This window comes from Cariama cristata, unplaced genomic scaffold, assembly GCF_000690535.1.
Source record: "Cariama cristata isolate BGI_N322 unplaced genomic scaffold, ASM69053v1 scaffold13492, whole genome shotgun sequence".
Taxonomy (NCBI): Eukaryota; Metazoa; Chordata; class Aves; order Cariamiformes; family Cariamidae; genus Cariama; species Cariama cristata.
Window position 1 is genome coordinate 1 of NW_009603406.1, and position 21697 is coordinate 21697.

General features: G+C 38.1%; 1 protein-coding gene across 1 annotated transcript in view; it reads left to right on the forward strand.

The window, feature by feature from the left end:
- Positions 1 to 359: 359 nt before the first annotated feature.
- GFRA1 (GDNF family receptor alpha 1) overlaps positions 360 to 21697 on the forward strand; it is a gene marked incomplete at its 3' end in the record, with an annotated part of 106290 nt that continues 84952 nt past the window's right edge. The window contains exons 1-3 of the mRNA XM_009695196.1: positions 360 to 399; positions 1495 to 1797; positions 3105 to 3188. Of these exons, the coding sequence (XP_009693498.1) occupies positions 360 to 399; positions 1495 to 1797; positions 3105 to 3188 (427 nt within the window). The remainder of the gene's footprint in view (positions 400 to 1494; positions 1798 to 3104; positions 3189 to 21697) is intronic.

Genomic DNA, 21697 nt, shown 5'->3' on the forward strand with positions numbered 1-21697 from the left:
CGCTCCCGCTTGCTGGCTCGCACACACATATACCCGTGCGTGCGTCTCTCGCTCCCGCACTGAAGTCAGTGGTTCTCTTTTCAGGTTGCTCAGACCTGAAATCTAAGGGAAAAAGCTCAGCGTTTGCGTCGCTGCTTCTGCCGCTGGTGGTGGTAGCAGTGAAGAGGAGAGAGGGTGTGTTTGGTTGGGGTTTTTTTGGTTTTGTTTTTTTGTTGTTGTCAGTTTTTTTTTTTTCCCCTTGAATTCAATGGATCTGAACTTGGGGTCTTTGGACCTCGGCGGTTTTGGAATATCTACATGCTGATCCTCTTTGTTGTGGCACATCAGCTCGTTTGGGGAAACCATCCGAAGACAGCAAGATGTTTCTCGTTATCTTGTACTTCGCTGTGCCCTTAGTGGGTAAGTTGCTGGCATCTGATTTCTGTCTGTACATCGCTTCATAAAGCAAAGCATAGGGTTTATGGGATCGGATGCCTGACGGTTGTCAGACTATTGTTTAGGCAGAACAGTGAAGTTTCCAGTAGTTTTTACAGCTCTGCCTCACATCAGTTAGCCCAGTCTACATTTAAAGCTCTGGGAGACCTAGATACTTGTCTGTGTAGCCTCTTGTTAAATTGGGTTCTTGCAAGTTACAGGGAAACTTTTCATTTTAGTAAAACAAGGCTGCTTCGGGAGGCGGGGGGGGGGGGGGGAAAAAAAAAAACAAGAGCCAGATGAAGGATTACATCTTCACCTGAACCTGGCAGCCTGCCTGACTGCGAGTGGTTTGCAGCCCAAACTGGTTTCCTTTCCACAGGAGATGTTTGCATTTCCATCTGCGTGTGTCTGAGGGAGCATGACAGGGGGCACGATGGAGAGGAGAGAGTTAATGTAATTTGCTTTGTTCTCTTGCAAAAGCATCCGTATGTGGAGAGAAATGGAGTGGGGGGGTAATAAATTCTACCTTTATACATGTAGAATAAGCAAAAATGTGTACAGCCTTTAAAAAGTGAGTGACGCAAAAAGAGGCTAGTATCCATCAGCGAGGATATTTATCTCTCTGAGCGGGTTGTTCGTGGATGTAATTGAAATTACAGCAAAGCTCTTGTGGAAAGTGAGGCCGAACAGTTAACCCCTCAGTTAAACACTCGAATGGAAAGCTTGGTTTTTGCACCAAAGTGGATCTAAGGAATAATGACTGCTTGCTTGTCAGGCACATTAACCCCTGTGGGTTTTCTTTCCTTTTTGTGTTTTCTCATAAATCAACCATCAGGGTTAAAAAATACTGTTTCCTTGGACTCCCACAAAAGTGGATCTAAGACTATGAAAACCCCATGTGCTTTTTCCTAAGGTATAGCATGAAGTCCGGAGGCTTCCCAGGTGCTGCCCATCGGGCTGGCTGGCTGTGCTGCCTGAGGAGGTGCCTTGTGCTTCCCAGATGCCTGCTTTGGAGCCCTGGTTAGATCGGCCTTGTCCCTCAACCAGAGTTTGTTGGTTTGTCTCTCCTCTCTCTAGATGTACTTTTGTCCGCAGAAGTGAGCGGACTGCCTGGAGGGGACCGCCTTGACTGTGTGAAAGCCAGCGATCAGTGTCTCAAGGAGCAAAGCTGTAGTACTAAATACAGGACACTGAGGCAGTGTGTAGCCGGCAAAGAGAGCAACTTCAGCCGGGCGACAGGCCTGGAGGCAAAGGACGAATGCAAAAGCGCCATGGAAGCTCTGAAGCAGAAATCTCTGTACAACTGCCGCTGTAAGAGGGGCATGAAGAAGGAGAAAAACTGCCTGCGCATTTACTGGAGCATGTACCAGAGCTTACAGGGTACGTTGCAAAACACAGAAACATTACACTCCCCTAATGCAGTGTGTGGTGTTTTGCAGCCCCTCACATCTGCAGCTAGCTATTGCCACTGAGGCTAAACTAAGGGTCTGACCCCATAATTCACGTTGTGCTCTTCAGCTGCAAGCTGAGGACCTTTCATCTGACTCAAGAACAGCTGCTGCTCTGTCTCCTGTTGTTGGGAAATCCACAATGAGGGTTTTCTCCAGGGGACCCAGCTGACCTTTCTAAACCAGAGTCAAAAGATAAGGGCACTAGCAAGTGCAGGAGCTACAAAAACAATAATTTGGAGACATTTTCCTAATAATATTTAAACTCCTTAATTAGGACTCACCTAACAAGATCACAGGGCACTGGAAGTGGTTTCTTAGCTCTTTGCTGAAAGTTAAATGTAATATGAAGAGGAGTATTGTTTTAAGTAAAGGTTTATTCTGCCCTTTCCTGTATTTACTAGCAATATTCCCTGGGCATGCTGAGACAGAAAAAAAGAAGTTTGTGCTTCCTAGAGCATGTAGAAGTGCCAGTTAGAAGGGATATGACAGTGATTGACTCGGGACTTCTGTTCTTGATGTCACTGGCAAATTTCCCATAGCTGAGAGCAGTCAGGTCCTTACATGAGATATATCATTTTTAGCCCTGTTTTGCTCTGGCCCTGGAGTTGAAGATGCAATCTGTTACCTCAGTGTGGTCTCCATTTACCTCGTTTCTGTAGCTGCTTCTGCAAAAAAGGGAAGTCATCCCTCTCTGTTCATTTATCCAGGCATCAAATGGAAGGTTTTAATGAATCAATATATATGTTTTCGTTCTAACTTTCATAATGAATTACACTACTCTGATGTTTTCTGCATCATAAAAAGTTTCCCTTCCAACAGCATCTTGTTAGGACTCTTTTATTCCAAATATGCTAGTTTTAGCTATTACCTGGGCTGCTCCTCTGAAATAGAGCTCTGCTGTTAGGGTGAATGAAGAGGAACATCCTTGCTACAGCTTCTCTCCTGCTGGCATGAGATGGGAGAGTCCCTGTGATGTCACAGGCTGTCTCTGCAAATTATGACCTTATTCATGGAGGAAGGAGAGAAAAGAACTAGTGACAGGGATAAAAAAACCTAGTTGCTTTCAGGTGTTTTTATAAGTAATACTTTGAGGAGAAATAGCCACATAAACAAATTAAACGGGAGTACCTTTTGCTGCTACAGAGTAACTTTGTCTCAGAGTTAGCATAAACAACGAAATCTTATCCTGAGTTCTTGTATAAGAAAAAAAAATCCAAATATTTTTTTTGTCTTTAGGAAATGACTTGCTTGAAGATTCCCCTTATGAGCCAGTTAACAGTAGACTATCAGACATATTCAGGCTAGCACCAATTGTATCAGGTAAGCAGACTTAAAATTCTTTAACTGAAATATGATTACAATCTGCTGCTTTGTAGTTGAATTATGGAACTTGCAAGCAGTACTCTCTCTTAAATAAAAAGAAATGTTAATAGCTTTCTGGATTTAGGAAGTTCATGAAATAGTTGCACAAAAGAAAATACTAATTGGTTTTGACATAATAACTAAAACTGAAAGAGTGCTTGCCAGGATGGCAATTTGTGTTCTTTTTGAGTCATTCTTGACAATACATGCTGAATTTTCCTGCAGGTGGCAATCTGATTCCCTGCGTTCCTAATTTACAAATCAGTTCCTTTTTGGGAATGTGGTCAGTGCAAGTTACCTCCCACTGACATTAAAGAAGATCAGAAGATAAATCTTTCAAATGTTTGCATAAGGGAATTCTTCATAGTTTCATACATTCTTGTTTTAAAAAGAAATTTCAGAATCAAGGCTTGTCTTCTTTTATGGAACTGCTGCCTATTTAAAGAGCCTATTCACAACTTCTTTCTCTTTCTCATTTTTCTCTGAACATTATTTGTTGCTATGTGGCTGTCTTTCAGAATTTGTTTGTAGTAATTTGAATATGTTGCTTGATAATTAAACTATGCTGTTTGGTTTTTATCAGCCTAAATTACACTAATTTTGGATCATATTTAGTGAAACAGTGATTTTGGGGCACTCACAGGGGTTAAGAGTTAGGATTAATTTTCTTTTTTGGAGTTTCAGAAAGCCTTATGAGGATGCAGTCTGTACTCAGGGCCTTTGTTTAGTTACATAAAAAAATTGAATGTGCACAGTATAATGTGTAAGTCTGATAGTGTTGAAGCTGTAGTTAACTGAGGTGCTATGGATAAGCATTAGTAGATGGCTGTTTAAAAGAAAGAAGAAAAGACCAAAGAGAGTGGCTTGACCAATTTTCAGAAGTACTTACACTTTTTAGGACCCTAAGTCTCATTAAAAGCCAGAGGGACTTAGGTTGTTAAGTATTTAATGGTACAGATTTTCAAAGGCATATAGACACATAAAATGTAGATAACTGCCCATTGGGATTTTCAGAAAGGACTAAGTGATTTAAATAGGCGTTAGATGCCCAGACAGTTTTAAAAATTCTAAGTGCTTAATGCGTCTTTAGGTATCTTAATGCCTTTGAAAATCAGCCCTTTAGTCACTTTTCAAAGTGTGACTTCAGATCCAAATCGCATACATCTTTTGAAAGCATTATCCTAGTTTGTTGAGCAAGTCTGTTGGAGAAATAGTAGAGAACAAAGATTAAATTCTGAAGAATCTTTATTTATTTTATTTTTTGTTGCTTAAAACCTCAAACTTAATACAAAACCAAGAAAACAGCTTGGAACTCCTCTGCATTGATTTTTTTTTTTTTTTTTTTTCCTTAAAGTTTATGGTCGGCATACTGAGGGCCAAATTCTAACCTACTTCAGCATTTTTATGATCTCCTTAGAAATATCCTATATACGCTCTATCTTTCTCTTATTTTTTCAATTCCCCATTTACTTGCAAAGTAATTATCTTAAAAATGTAATAATTTTTTTCCTACCTATTCTGTGCAACAATGAAATAAGACATAGTTGCCAACAAGTGACGTCCATCCTACCACAGTCACTTAAGATGCTGGTGCACTGGTTAGGACTCATTCTGCATTACTAGTGCCCCCCAAATTGCTGTTCACTTTGTCAGAAGTTTCAAGTTTACAAGGAATGGTGGCTTAGATTCACAGGGAGCGACAAACAAAAGTTGTAATACAGTGGAAAAATGCCAGTATTTAGAAGTATTGGCATCTGAAAGAAAAAGATTAGCAAAAGCATTTTTATTATCGTCATGGTTACTACTGCATGTTACATTCTTTAAAGCTGCCTAGTCTTACAGATTTTTTGTAGGGCTCTGCAAATACCACAAACAGCAGAACTTGGTAAGATTTTTTTATATCTTGATTAAAAAAAAAAACAAAAACAAAACACAAAACCAAAAAAACGAAAAACCCTGTACAAGCAGCATTGGCAGGGGTTTCATAACTGGTGTTCTGCTAATGTGGTCATTGTGTTTATGGAGTTGCTCCAGTATTCACTCTCATTAAAGTTACTTGGATGTAATTAAAACCAGTAATTAACCCTTTCATCTCACAAAGGCCATTCTGTAGTACTGTATGACTGGTATATATCAAGTGTAATGCTTTTGCCATCTTTTTTAATTGATTTTTGAGATAGTATAGAAAATCACAACAGTTGTCTTTTATGGTACATAAAAGGGGAAGAACATTGGTAAGGTGACTGTTTTGTGTGTTACAGAAGTCTTTTTTGTAGTGTACATAAGTCTGAGAAATGGAGGACAGTTTTTAAAAGCAGTTAAAGTTGGTCTAATGCTATCCTGAAAGGTGTTCAAAATTGCATCCACTATGGAAACAGGATGCCACTTTCTCATTAATCATTCAAGCATCAACATGTTGATTTAAAATAAAAAATCAGGAATATATTGCTAAACCTGTTTCTCTCCAGTTCCTGTTATGTTAATGGTGCAAGTGATAGAGTTGTGTTATTGAAGTGAAGCTTTGTTTTATGTTTTTAAGTGGTCTATGTTATACTGGGACTAGTGGTGTACTTAGTCTAGAACTAGAAGGACAAGGTAAATATTCTATATAAAATGTAAAACAGTGTCCAACAACACACAAAAAAAATCTAAACCCACAAAATTATTTATCATAGTACTAGCCTTTAAGCCCAGGCTATCATATATTTAGTTACTAACAAGCACAAATTTTGCATTTGAATCACTACGAAATTGCAAGGAAAGTGTAATTTACAAAAAAAGAACAATTGATGGCTAAAATAGGAATGTGAATTCAGTGCTTGATTTACTTGTGATGATGTATCCTGAGTATTCAAGGGTCTGATCTTCCTTCCTTTCTGTCTACACTTCAAGTTTATAATTCAGCTCCTTCTATAAAGTCAGTCCTCTGACGCCTCACATGGCCAAATCCAGGACTGTGAGTCTTCGCAGTTGAAGGACAGGGCTGTCTTGTTTTTTCTTTTGGGCATGCCTAGGTCTGAATTTTCTTTAGAACTACTATGCCTGATGTGGTGCTTCTGTGTCAAGGGTGTGAATTTCTTGCTGGTAGGCAGCTCTTCAAATTACTGAAGACTTGTGTGTGTGTTTTAGAGTAACAGATTTGGGTTAGTTATTATGACGTAAAGAATTTGCTTAAACAGACATTTTTGCCTAAACCTTAACAACTTCTGAGAGGTGAAAACGTTTTAAGGCCATTGACTTCTGTCACAACTACAGTAAATGCAAAATCTGTTGATTTGATTTCACGAGTGAGTTTCACACCAAATTAAGAATAGATGCTTGCATTAGTCACTTGTTAAGCTATCTACACCTTTTTACTACCTGGGGAACAGTCTGCCTCTTGAATTTGTATTGTGTTTGACATTGAGCCGCACAACTGGAAGGTATCTTATTATTTTGGTTTCAACTGATACAGTATAGCGGTCATCTCTGTTGCATGTTGTAAGAAAATATCCTGCATAAAAGCTGTAGCTTCACGTACCTGTAGAAATAATTACAAAATAAATATTTCAGAAACGTCTCATTCATTTCAACACAAAATGAAGAGCCACTAAAGCTGAATAAAAAGCCTTAAGCCATATCTGTGAAGTGGTATAAATAGAATACTTAATGTTAAAAAGAATTGACTATTTAGATCAACATATTTAGGATGACATAATGCTCTCCTCCCATGGGTTCGTTTTTAAGTTGCCTAGTTAATCGCAGGCTTATTATCCCATTGTTCAGCTTTGTGTATCTTTTCTTCTTTCTTTTACATCTATTATGTTCAGAAATAAAGAACAGGCTACGTAGATCAGAATACTTAAAATGTGTAGGTTTTGCTGGTAATCTGTGGAGAATTGGTTGGTTACATGCTGCTAGTTACGTCTTGTTTCTAGTTGCTAAAATGCAAGACAGGTAGAAATTAATTATTTTGCCAGTATTTCTTTTTAGTGTAGTAAGCTGTTTTTGCGAAGTGCCTTTTATATGATTAACAAATGTGAGAAAGAAACTGGCTCGTATGATTCTATGTCAACAGGAGTGTTTCTTGATTCTGCTGCTCTCATGAGAGGCTGTTTACTCTTTGAAAACTTTGGGAATCTTCTGTTGCAGAAGGTATCTGGAAGCTTATATTTAGAAAAGGGTATATTTTATATTTATTATGGTAAATTTGTTAATTAAAACCAGGAGTTCAGTAGACAATACAGCACGTAGGGCTTCTTACTGGAGCGTATCATTCCACATTAGAACATGGGTAGCACAGCACATGAAATTAGCATGTTTGATTTGCATAATAAATAAGCTATAAATACAAATATAAACAATTATGGTCCATAAAATGGCCTTTTGTTGTATTTAAAAAGTTGAGACTGTAGAAAATTAGCAGTGCTAGAATTCTTGGAAGGATGTGTGCTGGTGGCATCTAAATTACGTAGTCTCACGTACACTCTAAAAAAAATTTATGAAGATGGGTCTGAGTCTCCAGCTAGGATCTCTACGTTGTTCAGAAGGAGAGTGGGTTTATTAGTAGTTTTGCCTTCTTCCTCTGAGTTTTTCAAAGTCTTTTTGGCATCCTGTGTCATTGGCTTTCACAGATCATTCTTTCCCAGCATCAACTTTCTGAAGAGCAACGAAGCTGGTGAAGGGCCTGGAGAACAAATCTTATGAGGAGCAGCTGAGGGAGCTGGGGTTGTTTAGTCTGGAGGAGAGGAGGCTCTGGGGAGACCTTATCACCCTCTACAACTACCTGAAAGGAGGCTGTAGCGAGGTGGGGGTTGGTCTCTTCTCCCAAGTAATTAGCGATAGGACAAGAGAAAAAGGTCTCAAGTTGCGCCAGGGGAGGTTCAGGTTGGATATTAGGAAGAATTTCTTCACTGTTAGAGTCGTTAAGCATTGGAATGGGCTCCCCAGGGAGGTGGTGGAGTAACCATCCCTGGAGGTGTTCAAAAAGCATTTAGATGTGGCGCTTCGAGACATGGTTTAGTGGCCGTGGTGTCATTGCGTAGATGGTTGGACTTGATCTTTGAAGTCTCTTCCAACCATAGCGGTTCTATGATTCTATGAAGTCCGGTATGCAAAACACTTCCTTCAAGATTTGACAGACTTTTATAAGGGGATACTTTCCTCTCCCCAGCATAAAACCTTCTCTGAGTGTTTATAACAGCTATCTAGCCCCTCCCCATTATTTTATACTTCCCTGAGATGGAGTAGAGACATCACAGAGAATGGACTGCGTGTGTTTCCTTTGGAAAAGTTGCTATCAGCAAAGATGGAGGAGGAATGTTGGGGTTTTTCAATATGAATTCTGAGAATTCAGAGAAACAGAACTTCCTTGTCTGTGTGCTTAAGGTCCTTTAAGATTTCTCCTACCTTCTGTTTCTGCTACGTCTGTAAAGAGAGGCTGTAGAACTAGAAGACACCATTTCATAGTGAATTAGTTTTGCCCAAACTTTCATAATCCCAAAATTCTTTTAATCAATAATTGAATGTTTCCCATTCATTTTTGCAATTCTTGAACTAATACAAGAGCTGTGTTCTGGGTAGCAGGTCCCTGACACTTTAATTATAATTTCCTTCTTTTTTTCCTACCTGGTAAATTACTCTTCTTTTGTAGAATCCATATATAGCATTTTTAAAATTGCTTATCAAAAAGATAAGTTAGAGTCTCTGTCCTAGCCAGCAGATTCACTGCTCGTTCCTTTTGGAGTTTGTGGCACGTGAATTAGTGGCTTCTCCCGTGAATAAATACTGTATGACATCCCCAATTCCTACTGCCTGAGGCCTCTAATCCTGGTTCTATTCCTAAATCTCTGTATATTTCAAATGCTACATATTTTTCTAATTTAACACTAATCCCTTGTCTGACATTTCTGTAAGAATATTTGAGATGCCACATTTCTACAAAGGCAATTTAATTTAAAAAAAATATTAAAAATCTTGATTTCTCTTGACTGTTTACAATGCTATTATTAGGTCTCACCTCCCATATTGTTTGCAGTTTATTTAAAAAAAAGAAATACTTCATGTTAGCTACCTTTCACATTCACCCAATTTCATAAACAATAAACTAGATCTTATTAAGTTAATAGGAGTCTTGCAATCTGATTCTGTTCCCACTGAAGTAAGCATAACACATCAGAATCTTTTTATTTGATTATGATGTATTCTGTTTCCTGTTGTAATTTTTTTGGCTTAGTTCTGGTTTTCTGATGTGAGGTTGAGCCTTTTGATAACAGAAAAGTACAAACATGTTGTTAATTTATCCTACAGTAGATTGTCACATGCACAACTATATTTTCCTTTGTAAGGCAATGCATTAAAATAATAGCCCTTGGACCAATATATAATATAATATTGATTTTACAGTTACAAATCCAGACTAACTCTTCTTTCCCCAGTGAGAATTTGTGGCCCTTTGCCTGTTGCAAGAAAAAACCCAAACAACACAGGCATCTATTTTAGCTGCATTTAACAAAATGAAAATAGTTTGTACATGCTCATATTAGATTTATTTTTGTCAATGTTTGTGTTCTTTGACATTTCTGTCTGCAGATTTTCTTTGCAGAGACAACTAGGCTGGCTTCCAGTCAGATAACAAGTTATCAAGGGTGCATAGATAACCAGTTGCCGATTTCCACTTCTGCATTTTCATAATCAGATTGGACTTCACACAAAAGAAAATCACTTTGGTGACTGTTGGCTTGCAGGAACTCTTTGAATTTCCTGTTTTCTTCATTTCTTGAAGCTAGATCTGATTATGAGAGGGGAATTAAGTACCTTCCTGAAGTAACTGATTGACTAGTTTATAAAGGCAGTGCCTACGCACTTTAACTTCAGACATGAACAGGCCTTGAAATCCTAAATAGTGATATGTAAATATCCTCAGCTTAGTCCACACTTCTTTCCTTGGTGAGATCATTGGAACTTTTTGCTAATTTCTTTGAAGATCTGTGAAACAGAAGAAGAGGTCTTTGCTCTTCAACTGTTTAAAATGCATATCTTTGAGCAAATGTAGAGTTTCTGTTTATCCCAGTAGTCTAGTGGGCTTTGTCAACCTGTTTCAACACGGGGAAACAAGACGAAATCCATTTCATGGAAGGAGGATGCATCTGATGATACAACACAGCATTTATGCATAAATATTCAGTGTCTCCTTGAATGCTGGGAGTAGTAAGAGAGAATATTTAGGAGTCTTGAAGGAGACTTGGAGAGCAGTATTCTCCTGAAGTCTCAGAGGAAAGTGTTGTGAGATGGCTAGTTGAATAAGCATGGCTAGGCATTTTCCTTACAATATATAGTGTATACAGTGAAGCACGTCTTTTCTTTGTCTACAGTAGCATCTTTGGAGAATGGAATTGCCATCCCTTTAATCTGTATCTTCACGAGAAAGCCTCAATTATAGTGTGGTGGGCCAGACATCAAATGAGCAAATGTGTATGTGCCTTTGAGCAGCAAATTGTATATTCTTGTTTCCCATTACAGGCCGGCTTTATGTTTGTGTAAGTGCCACACTACTTCCTCTGAAGTAGGAGCGAAAGCACACAGGTACTGCTAGCAGGATCGGTGGGATTACAAGGAGAGATGGGGTACTTACTAGTGGCTGAGGAGGGAAGCAGAATCTAGCTACCTATGGGGAGAGGTACCACCTTTTCAAGGATGTGGTGAGCAGGAACAGGCATGGACTGCCAGGGGACCTTAGAAACACAGAACTTGCCAGAAAGTTCCCAGTTTTGTCAGGTATCTACAGGCTGCCGTGTTGCAGGGCTAAGCCGTTGGACACAACCAGCCTGCTAATGGGGCTGCTGAAGGCATGACGTGGTGAGAGTGAGGAAAAAGCCAGTGGTTCCTGTGGCATAGCTTTGGCACAGCACTGAGTGTACTGCTGGGAATACTGCGGTGGTAAAGGTGGTGTAAGGACTGGTGCAGAAGAGAAACTTGTGCTGAGAAGGCATATTTCTATGACAGTCTTCCTTGGAGGGCTCGTGAAGTGCCTTGTCTGTAAGCTGTGACCCCTGGTGAAATGCAGAGAACGGTGCCCAAAAGAGCAGTATCCTGCAGCTTTCTGTCTCTTGATGGCACAGCAAGGTGTGGTTTATGGCAGGCGATTTGCACTCTGGCTCTTTACATTTTGAAATATTTTAAAATAACCCTATTTGTATTTGACTCTCAGGGATAACTTTGACAGTCTTGGAAGAGCCAGTGGTATCTGTTAGGACTGACAGTATGTTAAAAATGCTAAAATGCCTGTGTGTGATGAAAAGAAATAAGAATTTCTGGATTGTAAGGCAGGACTTACTTGTGATAAGTATCCAACATTCCTTATTTTAAGATGTACATTATATTGTTTTAACCTTAGAAAGCAATGTGTTTACAGCTTTGATTTTCAGAAATGTGACCATTTTTGTTTATGAAAACTAATTCTGTAATTTATTTTATACTCATTTTTTGGTATTATAGATTCTTGCGTTTTCTGTGGATGAAACTAATGCAGCAACAATGCTGGCAGTATAGTTAGGGCATTAACACAATTACGTTATTTTTGGAATAGTTCTTCAGCCACTACGATGCTTGTACAATTTTTATAAGTGTCAGGCTATTGTCCTGTACAATCTGCACTCAGCCTGAAATTTAACATGAGAGATGCATGACGCAAAGTGTAATGGCATAGAGATAGCTCTTCCTGCATAGAAATTTGCAGAAATGATGGGTTATAAAGAGACTTGAAGATACCAAACAATTTGAGTAGGAACCCATAAATAAAGATGAATTTCTGCATTCACTGGTTATATGATTTTATCACTGTCTGGTGTCCATAAAATGCATCTTCCCATTAAAGTTTTGTCATGCAGCTGACGAGGTTCAGAAGTGTTAAAAGCTTCCACTCTCTTCCTTTTAAATTCTGCACCCTAAATTCAGTGTTACAGCTCAGTTCAGCCAAACCAGAAATCACTATTTCCCAGTTCCTCCTCTGCAGGAGACAGTACCGTGATTCTCCCTGCTGCCCAGTCCCACAGCCTCCAGCCCACTCCTGACATTTCTTACGTTTAACCCTGACAGTCAGGCTACTGCTAACCACTGTCGCTTCCTTGAGCTAATAACCACAACTCATTCATCTTTGACATATCTTTTCCATATACTGCCATCCCTTCTTTGATTGTCGACTTTGCTCTCCCTGAACCATAACTCCTCCACCAAATCCCCTCCAGCTGTAGGACTTCGGTTGTTTCTTTCTCTGTTGCTGCAGCATGGAGCGGCTCTGCTTTCCACTTCAGCTACTCACTTCTCAGAAATCTGACTACAATTTTTCCCTTTCCTCTTTACAACAGGCTTGTCTCTGCTGCCTTATCTGATGTCTTTGCTTTGTGGTCTGCCTCTGCCCCTCACCTTGCTCTCCCTTTCTCCGTTCCCCTAAGGCCTCCCTGTCCTCCCTTGTCTGGTACTTCTGGTGAGGCAATGCCTTCTCTGTTCCTTGAAAGCTTCCCTTAAACTCTGCTTTTTCCAGCATTCTCCAAATTGTTCTCTCACCCTCCCTGTAAAGAGTTTGAGATGTGGTCTAATAAAAGGAATTGTTCCTGAGTAATGGAACTAATAAGGCCTGGTTTCCTACCAGAGTCATCCAGCTCCTGGATGCCCCCACTCTCTGCACAGATGGAGCTCCTATGTTCTCTCCGTGTGCTGTGCCCTCTCCACATGTACTCTCTTGTCTCTTCACTAGTCCTTAATCCTGTCCCACATCTCTCGTTTCTGTGGGGCAGCACGTGCTGCGGCTGGCTTGGTGTTACACATGTGCTGAAGGACTGTATGGGCAGGCAGGCGGGCACCTACTCCCTCTTGGAATGGCTCAGAGCCAGAGACATGCCTGCCTTGTCCTCAGCAGGCAGGTCTACTTGGGTCTAAACCCGGCAGTTTTTAATAAAATTTGTAAGAACTTCATATTCATTCCTCTGTCAAATTTGTTTGAGTATGTCCTCTGGGTTAAAAAATTGCTGGGAGCTGCAGGGGTGTGGAGAAGATAGAGGAGACTAATATTCAATTTATCTACATTTCCTTGAAAAATTAGGATTAAAAAAAGCAAATATGGTTCCTGTCATATTGCTAAGCATTAGACTGTGACATATCTCGTCTTATTCTAGTCTCATAAAACATCTAGTGTGTTATGCAAGTGATAGAAATAAACATGCAGTGGACTTGAAACATACAGACAATTAAGTACAGTTGATGGCTGACAGTTTGATAATTGAGCATCTCAGGATTCTCAAGATGGGAAATAATTCATGCATTTAGGTTAGTTGGCATGAAGATTATTTATTCAGATTTAGAAATGAAACAAGAAAGAAAGGATGCATCCAGAAGCTGTTATATGTGAACACATATATTACATTTGACTGTTTGCATGATACCACATTGTATTTACAAATGACAATGCACTTTTTAGAGTCACCTTCTTTTGCAGATGGAATATTTTTAGGATTAAGGATTAAGTTTTGCTGATGTTTGTTGTGGTAAGGTCATAAATGAAATTAAGAAAGGCGATACTAGCATTTGGTAGTAGTTTCAAAGAATTCATGTCCAAAATGACTTCTCCAGGCTTGCTGCTTGCAAATAGGGTGGAATGTATTCTGCACAACAGTGGCTTTGTGTTAATGAACGCTTAAGCAGCAGATTAAGATGTCTGTTTAAAAAATAGGTTAGGATTATATAATAACACAAGTCTGGGATACTAATAACAGTGAAGATAATTTTATTGAGCAGTTTAAGTGCAATTAGATCTCAACTACAGAATATTTAAATACAATACCAGATCAGAACACAGTCCTTGCAGCTTTACTTGCTTTCCTTCACACCTGCAGAATCAGCATCTGACAGCAAAGTAAATTATCGTTTTTATTATTGTTCATTTTATACTGCCATGGGAATGTATGTCGTGTTATCCATTAGGACACAGACAAACGTGTCTTTTCTCCACGTATGCAGTCATGAAACAAGACATGATTGAAGAAAGCGAAGTGTCTGCACTATTTGAAATTCTGTTAGAAATTGATAAATTTGCTTGTCAGTTTTCTTTAAAGGATTGCATAGATAAGAACTGCCTATAGTATTTTCACATGAAAAGTCATTAAAATTATAGCTTTATCATAAACCCATACAGACTAAGAAATTCTGCCACTTCTTGCTCTCATAATCTATTTACTAAATTTTAGTCTCCGAAATAGTGAAATGGAGATACAAGCATGCAGCAGTTGATAACATTTATGACCTGATGAAGTAAACTGCTTTGATCCTTTGAGAGGTCAAACTGTGTGTGTTTCTAAACAAACATTCCCCAAGGCTGCTGATGTGTGAGATGTCTCTTCCCCTTGCCAAATGTCCCACCTTTGCAGTAAAAAATTAAAGGAGACTTGCAAAGAAATGTGGTGTGTTAGTGTATTTAATCTTGTCTATAAATTGGTGTGAGAATTGCTGAACACAGGGTTTGGTGTGGTGTTTATGTTTTAAATTTTTGCAGTTTAAAAATATCTAGACAGCTTTCTTCTGGGTTGGGTAGAAAGTGGATGTATTAACTCTAACTGTGTTAATGTTCATGGAGAAAGGCATGCAGTGTTTTTTGATTTAGTAAATAGAGAATTATTTGAATCTGACTTGGAGCTTCATTTAGCTTTTTAATACATTTCTGCTGTATAGCTAAAAATATCTTATCTTCATGCCCTTGACCTTTCTCTAAGAGCTGTGGTAAGATTAAAAAGCATAAATGAGAATAAATTTAGAGTTAGCCTATTTGAAGAAAAACGGTAGCAAATGCCGTAGCTATCTGCAAAATGGTATTGTCAGTCCTACAACATGTCCAGCTTGGCAGAGCTGAGCAAAGCGAGCTGCTACTAGAGCAGGGCTCTAGTAGTCCTGGAAGTGGGCATGTAGTTCGCTTTTCATTCCCCGCTCAGTCCTTCCCCTCCTTGCAGAAGCTGCCAACAAAGGTACCAATTACAATGATGATTTCTGTAGCTCAGATCCCTTAAGATCCCTTTCCTCCCAGCTTGTTCTGTGTAGTTCACCGTGCAGCTGTATAAATACTTACAGTCATTACCCTCTTGGACTGTATTTGAACTAGCGACTAAAAGGTGAGGTTGTCAATATATTAAAGACAGCATTAATGGCATAACCACAGCTATAAACGGTGAATAATTGTGATGGTTGAGCTTTATTTATTTATTTATTCATTAAAAATTGTGTCGGTATCTGGGTATCTTTGACGTTACAGGGATACTTCTGAAAACAGATGATTTTTAGTGATAGCCACTGCAAGCAGCCACTCTGCAGCATTCTTAATTGTCTGCTTTAAATTATTCACTTAACAAGACAGAGAATGGTTGCACTTGTGAAACTGTCATCTTTAGGGCTTAGGTACTGCATTGCTGTGCAATAATTATACAGTCTGATATTAGCTTTCATTTATGCTAATTGCAAGTAAGCTTATAAATTCCTCAGATTATTAAAAAGAGAATTATCTCCTTCCTGTTGTGTTAAGTCAAGGATTTAAATGTCGCAAACTTTCAGTCCTGCTTTAAAGAGAAAATGTCACCATAGAAATCTTTCAGATATCAATACTTTGTCAAGCTAGGAAAACAAGAAACGTTATTCTATTTTGCCTTTCACAATTGTATTTGTAGCAATGCAATTCTATATACTGATTTTTATCATTATTTTAAATTAAGTCAGTGATTTAAATATGTATTTAATACTATATGGACAGACATAATAAAACTAAAATCATACCTAAAAGATAATAAGTGACTATACCTAGAATGCTAACAGGAGGCAAAAGAAATTGATTTCATGTTTGGCAATGTTTTCTCTAAAGCTGTTCTCAGTAGGATCTTCAGAAAAAAAAAAATGACAGATTTCTGTAATGCAGGCAGTATGAAATATCTGAGTTAGACTGTGAAGAGAAATGTAATTTACAAGTTACAGAATGAATTATTTTGTTGCAAAGAGAATAAAATAGAGCCAATAGTTAGCTTCCCTTGAACAGTAATATGTGCTAATTGAAGGACTCAGGATTGCATTGTAACAGTCAATATTCAAGCTTGTAGGATACTTAAAGTGACTAGTTTCTGTCTTTAGCCAGACAGGGAAATACAATAAATGATTCTGGACCTGGACTGTGGTGAGAAGAGCTACTTTACACATCTCCCATTCTGATAGCTGCAGTGGGAAGTGCTTGTAACAGATAGCTCCTCTATCTCCAGAGCAGGTTGTACTTCTTCTGTGAGGAAGAGTGTCACTGATAGATTAAGGTGACAATTCATAATGTTCCTGAGCGTGCATGCTACGTGTTGAACAAGATCAGAGTCTCAAGGAGCATGTCATAGAGAATTAAGGTTTATTACTTATCCTTCCTTGTGGTTTTCAGAATTTTAAAGGGATTTATAATATTTGAAATATGTTTAAACTCAGAAAACCTTGGTATTTCAGAGTAATGCTTTACAAATCATCTTTCCCCCCCCGATTGTAGCTGAGTGCAGTGGTCTAATTCTGAGTAATGATTTTTGTTATGTGACATGATACAATAACAAAAAAGTATTTTAAAAAAATTTTAGAAATTACTGTGCATATTAGAAATGATTTATTAGACTATAACAGGAAAGCTAGAAAGATTTTTTTAAAGGTGTTAACTTCTCAGATGTGTATTATTAGCATGCAGTAAATGTATTCTTTTGAACTATTTGTTTAGAGAGTGACAAAAGTATTAAAAGACATCTCTAAATCACTCTACAGCGATTTAGAGACAAGGTTTTGGCTAACTGCCTAAAATCTGTATAGTAGGTATTTGGGAAGAGGAGAAGGTTTCTTTGAGGTATTTTTACCACTGGGGGACTCCTGCTGTTCAGATTTCTTCTGTACAGTTTGGAGTACCCCAGATTTGCTTTAAATGATTGAATTCACTTGAAAGGTGGGGAGTCCACTGGTATTGGAAGATGTGCAGCCAGTGTATTTATCACGGAAGATCTTCTTAATTTTAATTGGCAAATGAAGTGTTTATCTATTTCACATTATAACACCCAAATGTTAACCCAGGTTGTTTCTCTTTGCATCTAATACGAGCGTGAGAAGCTGCACAGTTTGCAGAAGATGTGGCTGAGTACATTCCTTTTTGACTGTTTTATCCTTAGTTGTTTTAAGACTTGAGTGAATAGGTGCTGGCAGGACTCTAGCTTTTTTCGTATTAAATGTAAAAGCTGAGCTAATGTATATTTGGCAGACAGAAGAACTTGGAGGTCAGGAAACTTAGGACTTCAGCTTTTTTTCTCTTGTACAATTCCTTTCTGACACAGGCTTGAAATTACATTCAAACACTCCTTTTCCAGTATGTGATATGAATCAATGTTGTACCAATGCCTTAGATCACCTTTGCTGATGTACTTAAAATCTGACTAATACATATATTAAAGGGAGAGTTAAGGTACAAACACACTGCTAATTCTGGGCCTGTCTGACTGGAAAGTTTCTTTTCATAAATCATTCAACAGCAGGTTTACCGAAAGGAAGGTTAGGAGGCTCATTTGTGTAAACTTCCAGAGCTTCCTCCAAAATAGCTCTTTTCCATTTGGAAAAAATGCAGTTATCCTAATTTCCTGACTGTAATCTAGGCTGCTCATTCTGTGAGACTTGTGTTTTTCTTACTGTTAGGAGTTTTCAGAACCTTTACAGGTGGCATCACGAGGGCCACAAGTTTGTGCCATAGTGCTTTTTAGAAAGGACTGTACAGAGGAGAGATGGGTCTGTATGTATCTGTTCATACGGCTGAACAACAGTTTGCAATTTGCAAAGAGCCAAACCTTCCTGTTTGTAGTACAATGTGATGTCCTTAAACATAGGATATTAGGTCAGCATGTTTTTAAAGATGCTAGCAGCATAAGGCCAAATGTTCTCAAAAGATGTATTTGCTGCTGTTGGATTGCAAGCTCTATCACAATTTATTTCCTTGTACTAATTCTTCTGTCTGTACCTGTTGCATCACAGTGAAATGAGTTCAAGGCTGTTGATTGGTAGGAAACAAGTATGCAGAAGTCCCATCTCACATCTGGCTTTCAGAGCCCATTTATTTTATTAAAGTTAATAAAGTGAATTCTACTTCAAATAGACAATCACGCCACTGTTTTATTTAATAAAGCAAACAAGGAAGAACCAAGTTGCATTTGCTTCATACAGAAAATCTGTCTTTTGTTGGTTACAGAATGTATCCTGTGGTGGCTGTCATACAGCATTAATTTTTATGCTGTACTTGGAATTTAAATACCTGAATTTCTGGCAGTTTCTTTTCTTCATTGGTGACAAGTAAATGTTGGATAATCAATTGAAATATAATTTTTTAAACGTAACATCTGAAATGAGGCAGAGTAGTAGAAGGGAAGAAGGCAACATTTTGGATGTGAATAAAACTAAAGACTTTGTCAAACTCTAAACTGGAGAGCTTCAGGTAGCGTAAAAGACATATTTAAACAGAAACCTGTTGTTTTCACTCTCCTTTCATGTGTATCAAAAAGCTACTCCACTGAGTACCAGAACTTGAGAGTTGGCAACATCTATCTGGAGGAGAATGTGTGGTGCCTCTCTTTGGTGTTGGAGAGACAGAAATGACCAGTTTGCTTTCTTATGTGGTGGAATTCCATAAACTCTGGTATTATGTTATATTCTAATATAATTGATTGTAATGTGTAATGAAGCATAAACATTATTCTAGTTGTTGCTATTTTCACTAGTTGTCAGTTGGTCACTAATGGAAAACTTAGAGATATATTATGGAGAAATTTGTTTATATGGAGACCAGTCAAATTGCAGCAGCCATTTTGCAAGCAAAATAGTAGTTCTCAAGGACACTTGGCAGAGGAAGAGAAGTGGTATCTGCATGTTTAAACCTGTTTATTTCATCAAGTCACATTGTTCTTTGAAGAATACATGTTGCAGTAATTATAGTAGTATGCCAATTACTTCTTTTAATTACAGATTTTTTTTTTTTTTTTTTAATTTGAGGATTAGATCAGCTGCTGTGAAATTGGCTTCTTGTTTTTGCATTCATGTGTGGTGGAAACATTGGGGCAAAATACATTTTGTATTATTTTGTCTCTACATCTGCAAAGATTTTTTTTTAATCTGGAGAACCCATGTTCATAGCATTAAATTATGACAAATATTTATGGTAGAATATGTTTTATAGTTAACTGCAGAAGAGTGTTTTCTCTTGCTTTTAGTCACAGGATACCCATTTGCATTCTATTATCAGGGTCTTGTTATGAGTACTGTAGGCCCTCAGCTACCACTGAGTCTCCAGTTGTTTTCTGTCAGAATTGGATCAAAATCAGCTTCACTAGATCAGATTTTTAGTCCCTCCTTGGGCAAAATTTTTGTTAAGATCAAATGAAGCTTTCCCAAGCAAGCTGCAGAATGTAGCCACTGTCAACAATGATGTTTCTTTGTGTACTGTAGATTGCAAATATACCTTGTGTGTGCAACCTCGAGATGTTTTGATTAATTACATCTTTTGGAACTCCATAAGTGTGTTGTGCCTGCTTTATTCACAAATAGAAGGGACACAGCTATGACCTTCCCTCTGTGAGGAAAGAGGATTATGTTTACCCTCTATGGTATATTTCTAAGCTCCATAACATGTAAAAAAATATTTTTCATGCCTTTGGTCTAATTCTAAATGTTATTTTTTATTAGTCATAAAAAATATGGGTTAAAAGCTCTCAGAGGTTTTATGTAGGCTTTCATGTAGTAGTCTGATGCCTCCGACAGATAATCCTAGAGAAATCTCTTCCATGAAATAAGACTTGTTCTTGATAATTATTCTCATATTACAACTACTGCTTCTTTGCTTTGAGCAATCTGATAAGGAGACTACATCACGTAGAATCAGGAAAATTCCTTCTAAGTAGAGGAGATTTTCCATGTGGGCAACTACTGAAATTAAAGATTTGTAATTATTTACAATGCATAGGATCATCTATACACTCTCTTATGTTGATAAAAGTTCGTCTGATAGTAACACGTGTGTGTCGCTGTTCAGTACGTCCTGATTTTCTGTCTCATACTGGTGAAGGCTCTTAAAGACCCTTTTAGTGACAAAATAGGTCTTTGTGGAGCACTTTAACGTCCTGTTTGTGATGCTCATCATGCATCTTGTGTGTATTTTAAGCGCTGCTGTGATCATCGTCTGACTGTTAAAATTGGTATTCACTTCAGGACAGCAAGCAAGCTTTAGACAGTTATGGTATAAAAGCTATATGCCTTACTGTATGAGGAACAAATAGTACTGAGACTTTGTATGAAATTCATTCATAAAGGTGATGCCTGCATTTTGCAGAACAGAATCGGTGGCCTTATGTTTTTCCCCTAAACTTCATGCTACAGATGGAGGGGATTATTTATGTGGAAAACTCAGTTTATAGCTCAGCAATCGGATAGCAGCTGTATTTTCCTCCATTGCCAGATCCTCAGCAACATCTTGTCCTGTTTGTAAAGCCATCTAGTTTATGGAAGTTAGAAGGCTCCCAAACAGAACAAGCTGCTCGTATTTGTAAAGTATACAGCTGCTAGATCCAGAGCTGATGCCCTGGGAGAGCAGTATTCCCATCTTTGTTTAATTGATAATGTTGGCACTTTTCATGCCACCACTCTGAAAAGACAGCAGCTTAGCAGTCACTCTTGCCTAGCTTTATGCTGGCATGCACCCAAAGAAAAATAAGATAATTCTCCTATGGCCGCTTCAGTTCTTCAAGATGCTTTAGTCAGTTGAAGTACACTGCTAACAAAGGATTTGAATTACAAGGAAAAGGAGAGAGAGCAACTACTACCCCACCTTCTATCTCTGTGTAGAAGCACTGAAAGTTAAAGGTCATATATGCAGCAATACACGGAGCTGGGTGTAGACCTTAGAAGGCCCCAGGGTCAGACAGTTGAGGTGCTTGCCTACTGGCAATGTATTCTAGTGCAGCCCCATTGACCACAATATTGCAAAAAATCACAGATATTTATCAGACAATTACTATTTTTGATCTGGTGAAGCAAATTTGGGTGTATTTGTCACAAATGCACTTTTTAAGTACCTCAGATTTCTGGTATATAAATGCTATTTATTGTATATTTCACTTTGAGATACTGGTCATTTATGTCATTGTAAAACTTGCCTTCATCATTTAAAAGTAGGTTGTATAAAGCTTTGATAATTTTTCAGTGTTTGATTTAAATTACAAAGTTCAATAAGCTTTCTTTGCCCAGCTTATCTGTAGAAAATATATGCTTTATAAATACTCAGTGCACCAATATTTAAAAGACCATGTGTTATCTGAGAAAACTCATGCAGAGAATCAACAACTTTACCGCAGGAATCAATCAGCATAGTACTGCAAACAAGGGACCTTTTGTACCTCTACAAGTGCAGAACAGCAGGA